The sequence below is a fragment of the Danio rerio genome, chromosome 24 (genome assembly GCF_049306965.1).
Source record: "Danio rerio strain Tuebingen ecotype United States chromosome 24, GRCz12tu, whole genome shotgun sequence".
NCBI lineage: Eukaryota > Metazoa > Chordata > Actinopteri > Cypriniformes > Danionidae > Danio > Danio rerio.
This window is the reverse complement of record NC_133199.1, coordinates 6,124,776-6,145,784: the sequence shown is the minus strand read 5'-3', so window position 1 is coordinate 6,145,784 and position 21,009 is coordinate 6,124,776. Positions and strand designations below refer to the sequence as shown.

At 35.7% G+C, this 21,009-nt stretch overlaps 2 protein-coding genes across 13 annotated transcripts in view; one reads left to right on the top strand and one right to left on the bottom strand.

Moving 5' to 3' along the window:
- Positions 1 to 19,050, bottom strand: part of abi1a (abl-interactor 1a) — a 77,705-nt gene extending 58,655 nt beyond the window's left edge. For 11 of the 12 annotated variants that reach the window (XM_005162496.6, XM_073940129.1, XM_073940131.1 and 8 more), the window contains exon 1: positions 18,829 to 18,981. In XM_005162496.6, the coding sequence (XP_005162553.1) occupies positions 18,829 to 18,945 (117 nt within the window). In that variant the 5' untranslated portion in view covers positions 18,946 to 18,981. Of the gene's footprint in view, positions 1 to 18,828 lie in introns of all 12 variants that reach the window. The other variant, NM_001328427.1, reaches the window with a different exon arrangement.
- gpr158a (G protein-coupled receptor 158a) overlaps positions 1 to 21,009 on the top strand; it is a 741,191-nt gene that overhangs the window by 550,974 nt on the left and 169,208 nt on the right. The gene's annotated exons all lie outside the window — the stretch shown is intronic.

The following is a 21,009-nucleotide window of genomic DNA, read 5'->3' as shown; positions in this document are numbered from 1 at the left end:
TCGCACTCTGTTCCGCGCCAAAGTAATCGCTCCGAGATCGCTTGAATGAGGTGGTCTCGGCTCGATTGAAACGAACCCTGGAGCGGTTCGATTACAGTGAGAAAGCGATCCGATCCGAGCGCGGTTATATCACAGTGTTTTATGGATATGTAATAGGCTTACGGCTATATGAAGAGAGAATTATGAGTAGGGCGGGAAGTTTCGCGAGTCTCCGGATGCCCGCAAACAAGTGATGATCTCCCGGTAATCTCGTGTCTCTCTCCCAGTCCTCAAATAGGCATCATCGCGCACCCTTCTCACCCCTCCCCACCGTGTCTCTCCCTCAGACACGTCACGCGCGCGCACCCTGTCAATCACCACCAAACCACCACCTCTCCTGACAGCTGAGCGGGACGCTGCAAAATACACCCTGACACTCTGACCAATGTAAGGAGAGTTTACTCGCACGTGACTTGTTTTAGCTCTTTTGGTCCGATTAGAAACTTTGCAGTGTGAAAGCGAACCGCTCCAAGAGCAAAGAGCAACAATGTAACAATTCTAATCTCTGTTTCGGAACAACTGAATCGATTCACAGGTGTGAAAGCACCCTAAGTTTTTTTTTCCGTCACTTTCGTCAATTGGTGAAGTTTATTCCTCGCCACTGGCTTGCTTGGTTTGGGATTTGTGGAGCTGCGCATTGATGGATTGGCTCGTCAGTGTTTGGACTTTCAGCAGTGAAAGTTAAATCACACTGAACTAAACTAAACATCAGCTCTGAAAACTGGACTGACACAGTTTCCATTTACTAAAACTTCTATGTTAAGCTGCTTTGACACAATCTACATTGTAAAAGCGCTATATGGATATAAAGATAAAAGGAACTGAATTGTAAAATGGCGTTATTTGGAAATTGTCAATATATATTGCAAAACAAAAAATGATTAAGGTCATGACCATGTGTTGCACGATAAGTGGATATATTGATTATTGTGACAGGCCTTTACAATAGTAGAGCAGTTCACTTCTAGAGGTTAACACTCCATCCATTTCCTGCAGAGACGCCTACTGTGAGCTCTCAGGTTGGTAATCTTTAACTTCTGTTTTTTATTTTTAGAATGAACACATTTAACAGCTAAAGTTATGGTAAAACAAAAAAACTACATCACACATGGTGTTGTACAGGAAATTCACAAGCAACAGCAAAATAGCAAGAGCAAGCAGTTCCCATGAAGCACTGCATGATGTAATTGAGTAAGTTCATGACTTCAAATTAATAGTTTTATAATTGTTAATCAATTGTATGTAGTTTATGAGTGTGCTGTTCTTTCCTTTCTCCATTAAACTTATAAAACTAAAAGTAAAATTGTATTGGTATTTATCGTGTAGTAGGGTCACAATAGATCGCTTAAGCATCGACATTGCAACATCCGAATCTGCAAGTGTCACATTACAGAATCTCAAACGATTTCAGATGAAATTCAGGTGAACTATTTAGTCTCCACTTTCCTTACTAATTTGCAATTCCCACCACTAACTACATTATATAAAAAAAAATTACGAATGTTTTGCTTCTTACACTTTCTTTGCATACCTGAAACTTGCCTATAGCACTTATTTGTTGCTTTTATAGTCGTGTAAATTGCTTCCTTGTCCTTATTTGTAAGTCGCTTTGCTAAGCGTCTGCTAAATGACTAAATGGAAATTGAACTATTTTGCACACAAGAAATTACAAAGTTTGCTGCTTTAACAAAGATTAATGGTGTAAATATTAAAGACTATACGCTGTTATTTTACATTTGATTTTTGAATTCCTCTTGCACGACTGTTATACTCCACCCTAAAACAATAAAGCACTGTTTATTTCACTTCTTCTTTGTCCTGTTGTTGTTTTTATCTGTGCAACATTTACTTTTATTTTGCATATTTTAGTATCATTTTGTATATGGTTTGCAGATGCGCAACCCTACAAAGTAATCCTCATCAATGTAGAATTCCAAATATTTCAGAGTCAGCAAAACTAAATTCATATCTCAAAATAAATTGCAGAAGACAAAAAATAACCGCAATATGTCTTTTTATGTTCTTATTAAAACGAATTATTACTATCAATTTTGCAATACTGCGATATTGACAATCCAACCACAGAGAAACCAAAGCAACCACAGAAAACCGCAGTGATCACTATTTCCAATGACTTTCTTTTTTCACTTCTTTATTGTGTACTGAATGTTAAATACCAGGGTTCAACGCTAAGGATTTTTTTCTACTGGGCCGATCGGGCCAGTGATTGAGATTTTTACTTGCCCTGCTAAAGTTTCACTGGCCCCACCAAAAAAAAAAAAGAAAAGTTAATAGCTATTTCTTAGCCACAGATTTTAAATAATGTGTCAAAATAATGTCTGTGGATCTGGTATTTAAACATTTAAAAAATGTTAATAAATGTATAATGAGCAAAATTCAAGATTTTATGCAAAGGAAAGAGCAGTATGGAAAAATCTGCTGGGGTTTTATTGCAATTCTAAATTATTTTTATAAAAATGGCTTGCCAACCTGTCAACTCTTTTTTTTAGTTTCTTAATTTTGTACCGATGTAATTGTCTGCTTCCAAGACTTTAGAAACAGGCGTTTTCTTAAAGGGTGCTTTCACAATTGCCTTATTTAGTTTGACTGAATCGCACTAGTGTTCGTTTTCCCTTTTGGTGCGGTTCGTTTGGGCAGGTGAGCAATCGTACTCGAAGGCACACCAAAAGCGGACCAAATAAGAGTACCGAGACCTGCTTGAAGAGGTGGTCTTGGTACGCTTTCAAACAAACCCTGGAGCGGTTCGTTTGTGGTGAGAATATGATTCGTAATTAAACAGGTCCAATCGCAAAAAGTACTGCGACTTTTGGACTAATCCAGCTGCCGTAGGCCGATGCGCTGTGCATTATGGGATATGGAGGAAAAATATTTGTTGACAGCGCTTTACTAAAAGAGAGAGAGGGGAAAACATTACCTGATGGATCATTGGTAATATTTCCGCAAGATAACCATGTCGCAGTTAAGCTAAATTAATTCACGCCTCCTCCTGAAGTGACGAGCGATGCATTAAAACACTGTTTATCCAGCCGCAGCCACGTTTTATTCTCGAAATGTATAGTTTGTCTAAAGCAGGGATACAATCAGTCAGCGCAGTCGTCCCTCCAGAGTAAAAACGACATTTTGTGTCTGCCGGTTTTGTTTACTTGTGGGAGTTCATTGGCATTTTCCCGCACTTGAATTCTAACCAATCAATAAGCCGTTTAGGAACTATGTTCATCAACATCTGGCCAAGGAGAGATGTGGATTTTGTCAGATGACTGCATTTTGGTTCGTTTCAACTGGTTCGGACCAAAGTCAACAGTGTGGTGTGAAAACGACCCAAAGACGGCAGAAAATGCAACAATGTATCATTTATTGCCCTTGTTCCGGACCAAATTAAGCGAACTACAGATGTGAAAGCACCCTAAGCCTCATAGTTTGATGTTGCTGCAATGTTGCCATCTTTTTGCTGTATTGCTTGTTACCAGGTTATGAAAAAAATAACATGCTCATCGTTACTGGCCGATAGGGGTCAATAACAATCCTGTCTACTGTCCTGAGCGTCTTTCACGCTTGCCACGGGCCACTGTGCATTCCTTAATGTTGAGCCCTGAATACTATCAATTAACAATAAATAGGCCTACAGGAGTGTTTCAAATGCGATAAGCTAATCCTAAAACATTATTTCTCCACAATTTCAACGATAAGAGGCAAGGGGTAGGTAGGCGGATCTTGGTTTAAGTGCACAGGAAGGAAAAGCCCACGTTTCCTCCCAAGAGTCCGAGTATCAGGAGAGATGCTCCACCCTACAAACTGGAGGAAACTGCAGGAAGGAACAGAAGCGCTCTTGGACACTTTTGTTAGACATAATCAGGTCTGCTGAGGCACAGAACTTTCTTAAACGGGGCTGCCAAGCGTCTTGGCATGGATAAATGAAATGAGAATTCATTCCGTTCTGGCCCTGAAGAACAGTCTGTGATATGTGCCCGGTAAAAAAAAAACACAAGGTTGAGTTCGTCTCTCCGTGTTGAAGAACAAGTCAAAACACTCTCCTCCTCCAGAGCAGAATGTGGAGATTTGTTTGGATTTCCTGTAGTGCTGACAGCCCAGCTCGCGACACTGATACATATCCTGAGGGAAATGTACTCGGAATACCAGGTGGAAAAAAATGTGAGGAATGTCCCTTATTAACACGGCATAACTCTTGTGAGGACGTTCGCTCGCGTTTCGCTCTCCTGACAGGAAGAGATAAAGGGATCTGACACATGCAAGAGATTGCGTTTGCGGCCACAGTTGCATTCCATTATTTAGATCCATAGTTCAATGAGTTTACTAGCTGTTCAGTAATAAATCACAAATTTTTGGTATTTTCTGTAATAAAAGCTTCTATTTATAGTAACTCTCAACATGTTATGTACATTTATTAATGCGCAATATGTAATGAAAATTACTTTAGAGAAATGACCATGGCTGATGTTAATTTCTACATTCAAATATATATTTTCAGCTTGTATAAATGAACATTAATATGAATGTACAAACCTGAACTCAAAAAGCATCAGTATTATAGATCAGTAAATTCTAGAAAAAATGTGGTTCACTGTTAGACATTGAGAATGCAATTGTTACCAAGGAATGCGACACTGATAACAGAGGTGCAGATCCACATGCAGGTTTAACAGCAAGGTGAGGTAAGCAGTGGTCAATACAGGGGCAAACAGATCTAGGCAATCCATAACGTAGTGAAAGTAACAGGTAAGAGGTCAAATGGTAGGCAGCAGAGAGGGATAAACAGATTAATAAGGCGAGTATAAAAACACATGAAAACAAAACAAAGTAAACACGTTGTAATGTCACTAGATGTAAACAAGTTTTGGCGACTGGAGTTAGTGTATGTGCTGCTTAAATAGTGTGCGTAATCAGTCCTTGACAATCCTCCAGTGGTGCATGTGTAATCAGTCAGAATGAGGAACATCTGTGTGTGAGCGGAGTGCATGTGTGAAGTTGTAGTCCAACATTGGCGGATTTGTAGTCCATAAGTGATTGACTGTATTCAAGCTATCCAGGGAGTTATGATTGATGGTGATCGTGACGGCAATAACTACTAGTAAACAATTTGATACATTTATAATTTGCTTTATTTTGTTAATGATAGAAATGTATTAAGTTTTAGAGTCTCTTTAACATTTATGTTTATTTTAAATCATAAGAGACCATTTACTTTCTTTTTGTTTTTGACTCTTAAAACTATTTGCCTTTGCAATGTTGGTATATTAAAATAAAGTAGTTAAATAAATAAAAAAATCTACTGGACTTCATTTAGTAATGGATTTAAAAAAAATAAAAAATTCAATATATGTCGATACTGAATGATATGAAACATTATATTGTGATTTTGCTGAATTGCCCAGCCCTATTTGTGTGAATTCTTTTATTTTATTTTGTGGTTAAAAAAACATGACTCGAGTCGGCTGAAAACCAAAACCAATATGCAATAGCTTAAATTATGCTAATAAAAAACATAAAAGCCAATAAAATAACCATATTTTATTGACAGTGAAGGAGTCAAGCGTTTTCATAGTGCGAGCAATATGACTGAGTATACTACCTAGAAATGTCCCACTAGCGACAGTGCATGCTTAGATGTATTTATGGGTACATGAGAGGAATATTGAACATTTAGAACTTTGAATGCAGCACATGCTAGCTAGCCGACAATTCACTCTGTTGCTCTTGCTCTTTGGTTGGCACAACAAGTAACGCTTGCAAGACACACGCGTTGAAATGAATAGGTTTCAGAGCGTAGGGCTTTCTGTGCCTGTTGTAAAAGTCACTTCATTCTGTGTTAAGATGGCGTATCATAGACCTTTTCTTTGGCTCATATTTTTAGCCCTATTTCTCTTTCAGTCAAAAACTGACAATTCCGTGCATCTCTAATGGGAAGTGGTTAAGGTTGTAACTTAAATAAGTTGTAGGCTACTGTCCAGAGTATATTTTTGAGACTGCCATTGAAATTAATGGTTTTCATAGTGAAGTGCTTTCCGTGTCCATTGTAAAAGTTGCTTCATACTGCATGAAGCGGAGCATTATAGGCCTTTTCTTTGGCTCATATTTTCAGCTGTATTTCTCTATCAGCCAAAAACTGAAAGTACAATTTCAGCCTATAATTTTTGGTGGTTAAAAATTCAGTGCCTCTCTAATAGAGAAGTGGTTTGGGTTGTAACTCAAATAAGTTATAGCCCACTCATCAGAGTATATTTTTGAGATTGCCATTGAAATGAATGGGTTTCATAGCGTAGTGCTTTCCATGTTTATTATAAAAGTCGCTTCTCACTGCATGAAGGTATCGCATCATAGGACTTTTCTTTCTCAGCTGTATTTGCCTTTTTATTTCTCTTTCGATCAAAACCTGACAATGCCATTTCAGCCAATAATTTTTGGTGGTCGAAAATTCAGTGCATCCCTAATGGGGGAGTGGTTTGGGTTGTAAATTCGATAAATTATAGGCTACGGTCCAGGCTATATTTTTCCTGTAAACATCAGATAAAGTGATTTTTTTATTTTATTTTATACACAATACCAATGTATTTTTCAATGAGTCCACTATGTTACCAATAATAACATAAGCTGCTTGACAAATAGTAATGTCTACAATGCACAACCATTGTCTACCCTAATGTGACAGAGATCATTGCAAACAACTTATGTAAACATATACTTACAAGTACAATTTAAGCTGTATTATTTGTATCCCCTTGCTCTTGAGAAATCCTGTCCCAAAATCTGTCAGACAACATTTGCACAGTTGCTTGTGTTGTTGGGAATTCTTTATGAGAATGCTGTGTACTAGTGTTTTGCAGTTTACAGTTGCAAAACTCTCACATTAAATACGCTTTCTGAGAACATTGCGTTCCAATCCATTATGTTTGTGTGTTTTTAAATGCAAGTACATGTCTTATGTAACCACCCTCCGACAAACTTAAATCTAGTCTGATTACTTAAGAGTTTCCTTACAGATTTAGTCAACCTAAAAGTGAAAATTGACTATGGCTATTTTAGTACAATAAATTTACTACAGTAGTGTTTAATAATACTTTACAACTCCTTATTCTTGTTATATTCCTGTAATGTTTAACTTTTCTTTAATATTATCTAAAATTCAACCACCAGGGTCATGTCAGTGTTACCCTCAGAATGACTGCACATGTGTTTTGGAGAGTCTAGTTTCTATTCACTTGCCTAATATGATGGATTATTACTTTTTTGTTCTCTGCTGAAGAGAAAGCCATGCACAAGGGAAAGCATGAGGACGAGAAAATGATAAAAGATCTTTTATTTCGACTATTCCTAAGAGGCCAATTAGTGAATTAGTCATTCGAGTAACACTGGATTTTATTAATCTGCGTTTAAGATTCTGTTTGAGGCCAATTCACACCGACCCAACAAACACCTCGCAAACATTCTGTAGGTTGTTAGATTTACAGCGTTGGGAAACATACTGTCATTTTTACACCAGCCAAACAAACACCAAAAGGGTTTAAACACAATGCCTCAAGCAATTTGGTATTTGCTGAGGTAGTGTGAACTGGGTAAAAAAGAATATATTATGTCATCATTTACTTAAGCGTGTAAGACTTTTTTCCCATAGAACAAAAACTCTAAAATTAATGTTCAGATGTCTCTTGCACGATGAAAGAAAATTAAAATAGATCCAGAATTCAAATACTTTTTTAAAAAAAAGCTGTGTTCACACCTGTGATTTGGTTTGGATTAAATAAGAAAATAATTTATTTAGTGCTAATCTACCTAGTCTTCGCACTGCCATTTTAAACCCAAACCTTAAGATGACATATAATTGATATATATATATTTCAATATAGAACTCATCGACAATTACTTGTTTGACTGTATGAACATATCATGGTATCCATCTTATTTTCGCATTAGATGGCCACTAACTTCAATATGTCCAAACGTTGAGTTTGATTCACTTCTATTGATTTTTAGCCAAATAGAAAAGTTTGTTATACTGCTAGATGTTGCAAATTGTTTTGTTTTTTTAATTACTTTAATCTTACTATTGGAAATAAACACCTGGCTTGTGGCATTAGCCCATAAAGGCAAATGAATCAGGGTATCTTCCGTCCAATCCATATCCGTTTTCAAACAAAAAAGGAAAACGAAGAAATCGACCGCATTTCGTTTGCTCACAAAAAAACAGATTTTGGCCCGATTTTCTTTTTTTTAATTTAGGGGAGGAAAAGGGATAAATGACTTTAAAATTCATTATACACATGTAGGCGGTGCTGAAACGGCCATTTTTCTCTGATTGGTCAACCAAATCTGAGCTCGTGACGTAGTCGCCAAAATAAGAGCCCTCTGTGGACCAGCACCCAGGCTTTTATTTATTATTATTTAATTACATATATAAACAAAGTTGACATATTCTGTCATGTGATCAGCTACCAGGCTTACATTCATTGCATTTGCATAAATGAAATAAAAACGTAAATTAGCAGTATTATTAGACATTTGCCATAAAAAAAGGTCATAGTTCGCTGCCAAACATCTTGCTGCTGTGCACCTGATGCTGAGCAAAGACAGCCATCAGCACCTGGTTTGCATGATTGTTTCCAAGCTACCGTAGGCCTTAATAATAATAATAACAATAATAATATTGATAATAATAATAATAATAATAATAATAATAATAGGCTGATAATATTAAGAAGAATTAATATTGTTCACTCAGTGTTTTTTTACTGTTTAGTTTTTTAATAGTTTTTAGCAGGACCGGAATAAAAACACATTGGGTGCAATTGTTATAACAAAGGGTACCATTTTTTATTATTTTATTTCCTCCTATTGATTTTCATTAAGCTATATATACAGAAATGTATATGCAACAGAAATGCGGCTTAGAAGCCTTTACGATTAATTAACTGTGACGAATTAAAGCACAGTTAATAGTGAAATCAACTAATCGTTGCATTCCTATTCCTATTTCATTGGCCTTTTCTACAAACGCATCCAAATGCTTTCGGCTGCCCGCACCACTCGCTTATGGTGACTCACGCTCTGCGCAGCCTCTGCAGCTCATGCTGTATTGAACAGACGCACGTCACTTCATAAGAGTAGCAGTCGTTTTTTGAATGAACTAAATTTATTTTTGATGTCTTGGTCATACTATTTAGAGGGTCGGAATTAATTAGAAAAACCTAAATTAATTAGAAATACCCATTTAATTCACTTCCAAACAGACAGAGTAAACTGTCGATGAGCATATAATGACCGAATTTGCATCTCTGGTTGACTAGCCCTTTAAAGGAGTTCAAAGCGTGTGTCCTGCGTGTCATTTCGTTCAGCCAAAGAACAGATGGAAGTCAAGGCCAAAGAGGCAGTGTTGTAATTACAGGCTTCTGATGGCTCTTTAATCTGTTATAGCCACTGGGGTAGTAATCGCCGTGTCTGATCACAGGAAGGGGCATTCAGAGCTCTCCCACCCAAGTGCATGCTGGTACAACAACACCGCCTGGGTGAAGGGACAGCTGAGGATCTCCACCAAGGAATAAAAATAATGAGTATTTGTAGGATTTACTGATGTGGCTTTGCTGGAGGATACCGGCGAGGAAAGGATTATGGTCTCACGGCGTAATCTAGGTACTGGCATGAGCAATGCTAACGCCACTTTCCAGGACATATGTTAAGTGGTGCTGAGCATTGCAGGGGTAAAGTCTTGTCTCTCCTAGGATAACTGCGCTAGCCTTTGACCTCGATTCAAGTAAACAGAGACATCTGGGAGGTTATTGTGTCCATTTCTATGGCAACGCTCTGTGACATCCAGGCACAATTTAGGCATACAGTGGCCCTAAAAAGTAGCTGGATGTTTATGCCACATTTAAATGCATGAACAGTCTCAACTAAAAGTAGTGAAAACGAATGTAACACACAGGCGTAAATGGAAGACTCTTCCTTTACTAACATTTCTGTAAAAGAGAAGAATCTGATAGGGAGAATCTGAGGAGAAAGGTATCAAAGCCCAGCAAAAGTAAAGGCCAGGATGAGAAGGACAGAGCCCATACAGCAATGCCCTGGAGGCATCACCCTCATCCAGACTCACTGCAACGAGAAACAAACCGCACCTATGAAGGCCACAGGACAAACAGCCAGATTAGAGAAGCTTAGATACACATAACCTCAGTCTGTTGGATCTACACTATCTAGAATTGTTAATGATCTCACAGCAGAGTTTGTTTCACCTCAAAGTAATCGATAAGCCCAATGGCCAATGTGGACACGCATAAAACATCCCGGTCACAATCTATTCTACATCCTCACTTTCACACATCACAAAACTAACCCTTTCTGAATGAATCAGCTGTTTTGAAGGAATCATTTAAAAGGATGAGATCCAATTACTTAATGATCACAGAGTTAGTTACCCAAATACACATGAAACACGCAAGCTGAGTCTGGTTTGAACGCCCCATTCGGGTTAAGGTTTTCTCAGCCAAGACAAAGTGCTTTCATTGTGGTGGCCATTGCTTGAATACTGTTTTTTGGAAGTCAGACGATAGATTTCAATTCACAACGACATCACATACACCTAATTTAAGCCGACTGGGCAGGAAGAAACATGGCGTTTTAAAAATTGTCTATTCTTAACCCAGCAACAATACAAACAGTCTTAACACAAGTTCTAGTGTAGGCCTTTTTATATCAATATTAATATTGTTCTGAGCACAATACCCACATCCTCCACAGAAAAGCCTTGCCGGATCAGTGGGCAGCAATCTTCACACTTGTCCTATTATATGGGAAACTCAAGAGCGAACGGTTTGCTGAAGTCAGTGCTTGAGTTATGCAGAGCAGAACGCTGAGAGACTGCTAACAAGTGCCTTTGAGCTTGCCATGAAACAGTTCAGCGTATCTAAACACAACAAAAAAAAAAAACAACAACAAGGAGATGGAAAACCTTCTGTATATCGATATATTTTGATATTTTATCACTGCTTCACTTTATTTAGTCCTTCTTGTTGAGCCAGGTGGCTTGGGTTCATTAATGCACCCTTGTCAGATGGCAACCTGTCCTCAGAGGTTACTGCGACACCATGTCTTGCATTCCAAAAGAGGAACAGTTGCTGGCCAAACATGCAAATTGGGCTCCGGGGTATTATAAATACATTATACAAAGACATTAGAGACTTAACATTAATGGATGGAAACAAAGGTAGTGAAACTAAAGCTGACATGTGCCCACATGAACAGCTATAATCATAAATACAAATCTTGTTATCAATTAACCCATATTAATGTCATTACAAATATTTAAGTCCTTGTTTTTTTTTTATTTTTTTATGAAGAATGCTAAAAGTACGGATGCAATGATTATAGATTTTGGTTGTATGATAGGGGATATGCAGAGCTAATGCTTCTTTCCGTACTGATATACTTCCGTTGAATGGTTAATGTGACTTTTTTCCATTTTTACGGTTCCTTTTACAGCATCGATGTTGTAATATATAATATATATGAAATTTACCAGAAATTTTTAATTTAGGTAAATTTCTGTAATTTAATTTCCTTTATTTTACAGTATATTTCTGTGATTTCATGTCCTTTATTTTACAGTAAATTTTATTAATTTAATTTCCTTTATTTTACAGTAAATTTATGTGATTTAATGTCCTTTATTTTACAGTAAATTTCTGTGATTTAATGCCCTTTATTTTACAGTAAATGTCTGTAATTTAATGTCCTTTATTTTACAGTAAATTTATGTGATTTAATGTCCTTTATTTTACAGTATATTTCTGTGATTTCATGTCCTTTATTTTATAGTAATTTTATTAACTTAATGTCCTTTATTTTACAGTAAATTTCTGTAATTTAATGTCCTTTATTTTACAGTATATTTCTGTGATTTCATGTCCTTTATTTTACAGTAATTTTATTAACTTAATGTCCTTTATTTTACAGTAAATGTCTGTAATTTAATGTTCTTTATTTTACAGTAAATTTCTGTGATGTAATGTCTTTTATTTTACAGTAAATTTCTGTAATTTGATGTAATTTATTTTACAGTAAATTTCTGTAATTTGATGTAATTTATTTTACAGTAAATTTCTGTAATTTAATGTCCTTTATTTTACAAGAACATTTCTGTAATTTAATGTCTTTTATTTTACAGTAAATTTCTGTAATTTAATGTCCTTCCATCCCTGTTTACAAATAAACATCTGCACAAAATATAACAGCTGCACAAAATCTTTGATAAATAAAATACAGTCCAGGTTTTTCTCCTGCTTAAAACTGTTGCTCAACATTTCAAATTATTTAAAAATTTTTTTTGATAAATAAATACAGTACAAGGTTTTTTTCCTGTTTAACACTATAGACAGCACTACTGTGCTGCTGGTTTTTCTATGGTTACAGAACCATAGAAAACAGAGCTACACTGTTAGAGCAAAAAAAGGAACACACTTTAATAGTAACACAACAAAAAGTATTATAGCACAGAAAAGAACCACAATGAATCTAAATATGAAACACAGTATTTTATGTCACAATTTCAGTGTTGTTATAAGTAATCCTGTTTACGACAGTTGTGTGATTTATAAACAACAATTAAATCAGCTGTATATGTTTTATAGTTACACATTTACATGTATGTATTGTGCACAAATATTAAACAGTGCACATATGGAAGATATCTAAAGATAAGTTTTACCGTAACAAATCCTACACTTTTTTCTTTTGTTTTATTTAGTTTTGACTAAACTTGTTTTACTAAATATTAAATAAGGAGATGAAAACGGATAGATGGTAGATATTAGAAGTAACGAAATTGTTTCAGAGTACTTTGATGAAATGCTGGTTAAGCATATAAATGTAAACAGTTATATATAACGCAGAGCTAAACGTGCTATAGCGTAAAAGTCAAGAAGAGACTGTCGTGTAATAAATACTGAACTTATAATCAGTGAATATGAGATGGTTTCACTTTCGAAATGTGGTATAAATTCCTTCCATCCTGCCGTTTTTAATTCTTTTAAACACATTCGGGTGCTTCTAATATCATTGTGTGTTTAGTGACTTAAAAAAAGTCATAAAGATTTAAAAACAGCAAGAATGTGAGTAAATCAAGTGCTCTTTTAACACATTGTTTGCATTCTAAGTAAAACCTAAGGTCTCAGGATGTCATCGATGATTAAATCCAGACGGAGAAAGATCAACATTTTCTCATGCAGGCTAGAAACAGCAGTGTGACGTGACCCGTCCTGCCCTCAGAGGAGACGATCGACTTCATGACACTCCTTACATGCTTCACATGCCTCTCTCTTACACACACACACACACACAAGTTGGTTTTGGGGGTTCATGAAGACTTATCCATACTAAGGCGGCATGATTTGAGATTTTATGGTTGAGTATTGTGATAACGATATCTCACACAATATAACATTTTCATTGTAAAATGCTATTGAAGTTCTTAAGTCATTTATATACTTAATAATATTAAAATAAATGTGTAATTAATTGTGTCAAGGTGCAAAAAAGTTTTTAAACCCCTTTGAATGAAATGAAACCCTCATCAAATATTCCGAATCTGATAGGCTGTTGTCATTTTGCTCCCTTGTCTCAATTCCCGCCATTAGTGTTTAATTTTAGCTCTGGGTTTACCTTTGCGCCACTCCAGCCAATAGCAGAACAGTAACAACTGGGGAGACGGGGATAAAGATAGTAAGGCCTCATCTGATTGGTCAAATTTTGATAAACAACCAATATATGAATAAATGTAATTTATCACACATGTCTACAATAGATATTAGATATACTGCATCTACTATTATTGCGATAGCAATACTTCAGCTATATATTGCGCTGCCCTAATATATACCCAATTGAGTATGATTTTTATGTTTTGAATTACGAGGACACAAGACATGTTCTCATAAACAACCACATCATCGTAATCGTCTCGTAGGTTATAATATGCCATTATACAAATTTGTGTCCTTGTGAGTAGTAAACCACCAACACCAGCACACACACAAACACACACGCCTTTTTTTCTATCCTTGTAGGAACTTCCCATAGACAATGACTTTTAAACTGTACAAACTGTTTATTTTGACTTCTTACCCAAACATATCCATTAATCCAACATGACAGAAAACATTCTGAAGTTTTATGCTTTCAAAATGTTTTCACTCTGGATGATTTACAACCTTGTTTACCAATGGGGACCTCAACTTAGGTCCTCACAGTGACAAGTCCCCATTAGTGCATTCATGTTAAAGTCCCCACCATGATATAGTAAAATAAATGATAAATGTAATTTATTCAACGTATGTAGCATATACTATTATCATGATAACGATACTCTTGCGATATATTGCACAGCCATAATCAATACTAAATTAAGTATGATTTCTTTGTTTTGAATTACAAGGACATAAGACATGTTCTTGTAAACAACCACAACAGTGTAATACCTAGGTTATAACGTTTCATTATACCAATTTGTATCCTCTTGAATCGTTAAAAAATGCCAAAACCAGCACACACAGACACACGCCTGGTTTACTTTCCTTGTGGGGACTTCCAATAGACAATGACTTTTAAATTGTACAAACTATGTATAATCTGTCTTCTTACCCAACCCTATCCATTAATCCAACATGACAGAAAACATTCTGAAGTTTTACGCTTTCAAAATTCTTCATTCTGGATGATCTACAACCTTGTTTAACCATGGGGAACTCATCTTTGGTCCCCACAGTGACAAGTCCCCATTAGTGAAATCAGGTTTAAGTCCCCACCATGCAGTAAGTCCTCATCTGATTGTTTAAATTTAGATAACCAATACATAAAATAAACGTAATTTAACACACTCATCTGCTATATATATATATATATTGCATATACTACTATTATGACTGCGATACTTTTGCAATATATTGTGTGGCCATAATACCAACTCAATTAAGCAAGTTTTGAATTATGAGGGCACTCTCATAAACAACAATGTAATACCTAGGTTATAACATGCCATTATACAAATTTATGTCCTCGTGAGTAGTAAAGGGCTACTCATGTAGGGGACTTCCGATAGACATAATGACCTTTATACCGTACAACCTACATCTACTCTGTCGTCTACATTTATTCTAGTCCTCTTCTGATTGGTCAAATTTAGATAAACAACCAAGACATAAAATAAATGCCATTAATCACACGTCAGCAATTTGTATATTGCATATACTATTGTCGCGATAACAATACTTTTGCGATATATTGCGCAGCCCATATCCATATTTAATTAATGATTATTACATTTAGAATTACGAGGACACGACATGATCTCACAACAACCACAACATCGTAATATCTAGGTTATAACATGTCTTTATAACAATTTATGTCCTCATGAGTCGTAAAACACTAAAACGAGAACACACATATACACAAACCTGATTTACTATCCTTGTGGGGACTTTCTATAGACATAATGACTTTTATACTGTACAACCTGTGTATGTATATATATATATATATATATATATATATATATATATATATATATATATATATATATATATATATATATGTTTTCTGTCTTCTAACCCCAATCCTACCCAATAACTCAACATGACAGAAGTTTTATGCTTCATTCTAAATGATTTACAAGCTTGTTTATCCATGGGGACCTTGATTTAGGTGACACAAGTACACATTAATGCATTGAGGTTTAAGTCCCCATTATGAAATAAAAACAAGAACACCCTCACACACACACACACACACACACTGAGAACATGTGAAAGTGGGCCAGTGGCTGTCCTGGTTACACAAACCCACTCCCACCATCTGCTGCCGCATCATCATCACAGCGACATCATTCACAGGAAGTGTCTTCATCCTGCGCTCAGGCATGATGTAGCGGAAGAAAACACACACAGACAGGGTGGAAAAAGCCACATGTTAGGCTGCGGGCCGTACTGTCAAGCCAGGACTTGAACACTCTGATGTAGTGATCGGTTTCTCATCTGAGTCATGTTCTCCTGCGGTCGGCGCTGTAGTATCGGTGCGACCCGAAGCGTGCTCGGTCATGCGGAGGGAAAAGCTTGCCATTTTACATCAAACCTGACAGGCCGCTTTCCTATCAAATGTTGCGCTACCTGTCGAGCAACTTCTTCTTAAGGAATTACAACACAATTAAAGCTTGATAAACATCTCGATGGTGGGGTAAATCTCCTCTTAGGCATTTCCAACAGGTGTTTTGTGTCAAAATGACGCGTTAAACATTATGCTGTTTGACACAAATAATCGTAGAGGACAGATTTTTTTTCTCAAAAGGTTTCTTATCAGATTTAGATCAAGTGTACACTAAACAGATGATCAATAAAGTCAATATTTTCTATTGTAACTGCAAAATGAGTCTAGAAATATTGCAGTCATATGGATAAATCAGGAGTGTAAATTTACTCTTGACATTGGTGGGGACCTATGAATTATGAATTCAGATTTTTTTATTTGCTGCAAAATCCCTTTACGTTAACATTGCTATTTTATTTATTTTATTCCACTCTATATACAATACAATTCATTAAGTTTAATTAAGGGAATTAAACTTACTGTTACAAATGCTTTATAGAGTTTAATTAAGACGTTTATTTATTTTAGCCATAGCACAAACGAAACGTGTCTCATACATCAGTATGAATTAAAGTTGGTGGAGCACAAGCTTTAGTTTTTCAAACAGTAGTTTCAACCAAAATTCGACATGCTACTCTGAGAGATAAGGAGAGCTGACAGATTAAATTATAGATGAGGACATTTCAATTAGGAGACACGTCCCCTCCACCCGTGCTAATTCTACGCCCCTGAGATAAATGGTCAATAAGCCAAAATTTGCTAAATCAGAAACACATAAAAATACTTTCATTAGTACTTTAAATAATAATTCAATAAAAGAAAATATAAATATTATATATATTTTTTTAAATATTAAATAAAATAAAATAAATATATGTTTTCAGTGTGTATGTTTTTACTCATTTATAAAATAAATATTTATATTTAATGACCAATTATAAGCTAAATAAAATGAAGTATGTCAGGAAGTAAAATATATCAAATCAACTATATACGTCTGACCAAGTCAATTCTCAAGAATCAGAACAATAAAGTATAATATTTCTTGTTTCTTTTGTCATTACAATTGTGGAATAATGATAAAAAGTCATTTATATTAAAGCGATTTGAAGATTAAACTAACTGAAATGTCCTTTTGTGTAACATTCATGTCTAGATGTCTAGATGTCTAGATAGATAGATAAATAGATAGACAGACAGACAGACAGACAGACAGACAGACAGACAGACAGACAGACAGACAGACAGACAGATAGATAGATGATTGGATAGATAGATAGATAGATAGATAGATAGATAGATAGATAGATAGATAGATAGATAGATAGATAGATAGATAGATAGATAGATAGATAGATAGATAGATAGAATGTTTTAAAATTTTTAAAAATTGTATTAATAGATATTTTAATGACCAATTATAAGATAAATAAAATTAATTATGAATACTATGTAAAATCAACTATTTATATCTAAGTTTGGCCACACAAAAAAAGTTATCAAGGATCAGAACAATAAAGTGTAATATAGCTTGTTTTTTTGTCATTAGAATTATTAGATAGATAGATAGATAGATAGATAGATAGATAGATAGATAGATAGATAGATAGATAGATAGATAGATAGATAGATAGATGTTTCAAAACATAATATTTAGTATGATCACTTAATTCAATTTTATAATAATTATACAGTAAGGTAAGGTCAAAAGTTGGGAGTCCTTTTTACAGGATGCTGAATGACAACTGAATTAGTTCACCCACATTTCAACATTATTTCCTTTAAAAAGTAAGTACATTTTAAATGTTAAACACAGATTACTTGTATTTATTACACTTTGTATGTATTTTGTCGTTTGAATTGATGTGGAAAGCAAAATATTATTCAAAACCCTATCAATAAACTAATAATACGACCGCAATCAAACTTCTAAGAAATGTTTATTACTATGTTATTACATAATATCACTAAATAAATATAAGAATGCCTTTGAACAAATAAATACATTGAATAACATTGTAAAAAGTATTTAAAATCGGTGATTACCAAATACGCTCTTGAAGTATTAAGTTTTAAGTTGACCACTTAAGAGTTTAATAATCTATTAGAAAAACAACGTAACAAACAGCATTGCAGGAAGCCGACCTGATATTATTTGATAAAAGAAACAAACAAAGGTGAAATAAAACATGACTGAAGCTCAGCTTTATACGACCTCTCGTGTTCCCATTTGACACACTAGTTCAGTTTTATTATCAAGTATAAGCAAACACAATCAGTTGAAGTCCTTTCATATCTAATCTTCTCCTATCGAGGCCAAAATCTCACATCCTCCTTTCTGAAGTTTGACACAGATATGAGCAAAACTTCAAATGTCTAAGTTAAAGAGTATCCAGACACACCCTCAATGTAAACGAAACAAATCCCGAACACGATCACAAATCTGATCGTCAAACCGCTTAAACAAGTCAAGCTCTACATCGAAATATCGCCTTTGATGTCTTCAAAGAATCTCCCAAAAAGCGGCTCATCCCTGCTTTCCCGTTTTACAACCATATTTCCTGTCCGACTCCCAACAGCAGTGCTGGAGATCAGCGCGTAACAGAGAAAACGCGCGCGCGCGCTTACCTGAACATAATTATTCTCACAGTAATCCGCGACTCTCGTCAGGTTCTGGTAACTCTCCACGAGAGCTCGTTTACCGGCTGGGATTTCTTCCTCTAGTAACATCTGCAACTCTGCCATCTTACATGTCTCCGCAGAGCTTCCTACTCCTCGTCTGTGGGATTTGATTGAGAGCTCAAGCTCAGCCCTGCTGGTGATGTCGGAGTCGTTCTTTTGAACCGAGTCTTTTTGGTGAGTCAATTGAGCTGGTTCATAAATCCGGACTGAACGAGTCGAATATACGACAAAGCTGTTCTGGAGTCAGCGACTCACTGAATCACTGAATCAAAAAAAAGCACTCTTAAAGGGATAGTACAGCTAATTTTTGTAAATTTGCTAGTAAATAAATAGTTCACCCAATTCATTTACCCTCAAGCCATCCTCTATGTATATGACTCTCTTCTTTCAGGCGAAAACAGTATTTTTAAGGAAATATCGCAAAGTTACGAAGTATGCTATCCAACTTAGATGCAGAAAAGCTAGTTCATGCTTTTATGACCTCAAGATTAGATTACTGTAATGCTCTGTTCGCTGGTTGCCGAGCATCCTCTACTAATAATATGCAGTTAGTGCAAAATGCAGCTGCCAGAGTTCTTAACAGGTCTACAATATATGACAATATCATCCCAATTTTATTCTCCCTACACTGCCTGTTCAGTTCCGTATTGATTATAAAACATTGCTTCTAACCTATAAAGCTTTAAATAATCTAGCTGATGTTTATCTAACCAACCTTCTGTTCTGCTACAATCCAGCCCTCTCTTTAAGATCTCAAAACTCACTGTAAAATGACTGATGTTTTCATTACAGACACACATCGGTCCACTTCATGAGACATGCATTAACCCCTTGACAGCATATGGGTTAGTTTGGTGATGGATTGAAACCTTTTTGGAAGCTTCAAAATAAAAGCCACTATCCAACACTATTATACAGCATGGAAGAGCCAGGATAAAATTGAAAACTACTCTGAGTGTTCGTCTGGCAGAAAAAAGGAGGATTAAGGGTGAGTAAATTATGGGGTAATTTTCATTTTTGAGTGAACTAGAAGCTTAGTCCCTTTATTAATCCGGGGTCGCCACAGCGGAATTAACCGCCAACTTATCCAGCACGTTTTAACGCAGTGGATGCCCTTTCAGCTGCAGGAAACATTATAAATCGGTATAAAATATTATTTGAACATATTTAGCTTCTATTTAGTTATTACAGTTTAGTTATTACAATTTCAGAAATTATGAATAATAAAATCTCTGATTATTTAAGTAATTTTACATTTTATTCTAATTATTCTAAATTAATTCATTGAATATAGATATATGTTTTAGTTATAATTAATTATATAGTTAATTATTCTTTTTTTTTCATCTTAGTCCCTTTATTAATCTGGCGTCACCACAGCAGAATGAACTGTCAACTTATCCAGCACATGTTTTAAGCAGCGGATGCCCTTCCAGCTGCAACCCATAACTGGGAAACACCCAAATACACTCATTCACACACACACACACACTACAGTCAATTTAGCTTACCAATTCACCTATGTCTTTGGACTTTGCACCCAGAGGAAATCCATGCGAACACGGGGAGAACATGCAAATTCCACTCAGAAACGCCAACTGACCCAGCCGAGGCTCGAACCAGTGACCTTCTTGCTGTGAGGCGACAGCACTACCTACTGCTCCATTTATTATATCTATTTATTATCTTTTGCTGTTGCTTTAGTTTTATCAATTTTCCAAGGTCCCCTATAGCTCCTTTTTGGGGGCCCTGGCTTCTTCTAATTACACTTGTTCTTAAAGGAATAACAGGAAAATAACATTATTAATAAAATTTAGATACACTTCATTTTTACTCTGAGTGGCTTTATCCAAACAGCCCAAGACTTCATGAGTACTGGTTTTTAGCTGGAATGGGATCCACTGTGTAAAACATATAAGTTGGCGGTTCATTCCGCTGTGGTGACCCCTAATGAAAAAAGGGATTAAGCCATAAATGAATGAATATGCAATGCCATGCTGTCAGGGACATGTGATAAAGGATAGACGGAAAAGAATCAGTGAATCGCTTCATAAACGGCTCATTCCAAAGAGTTGTTCAAAATGACCGATTCCAGGAAATGAGTCTTGTCATCGCCTCGCTTTCATA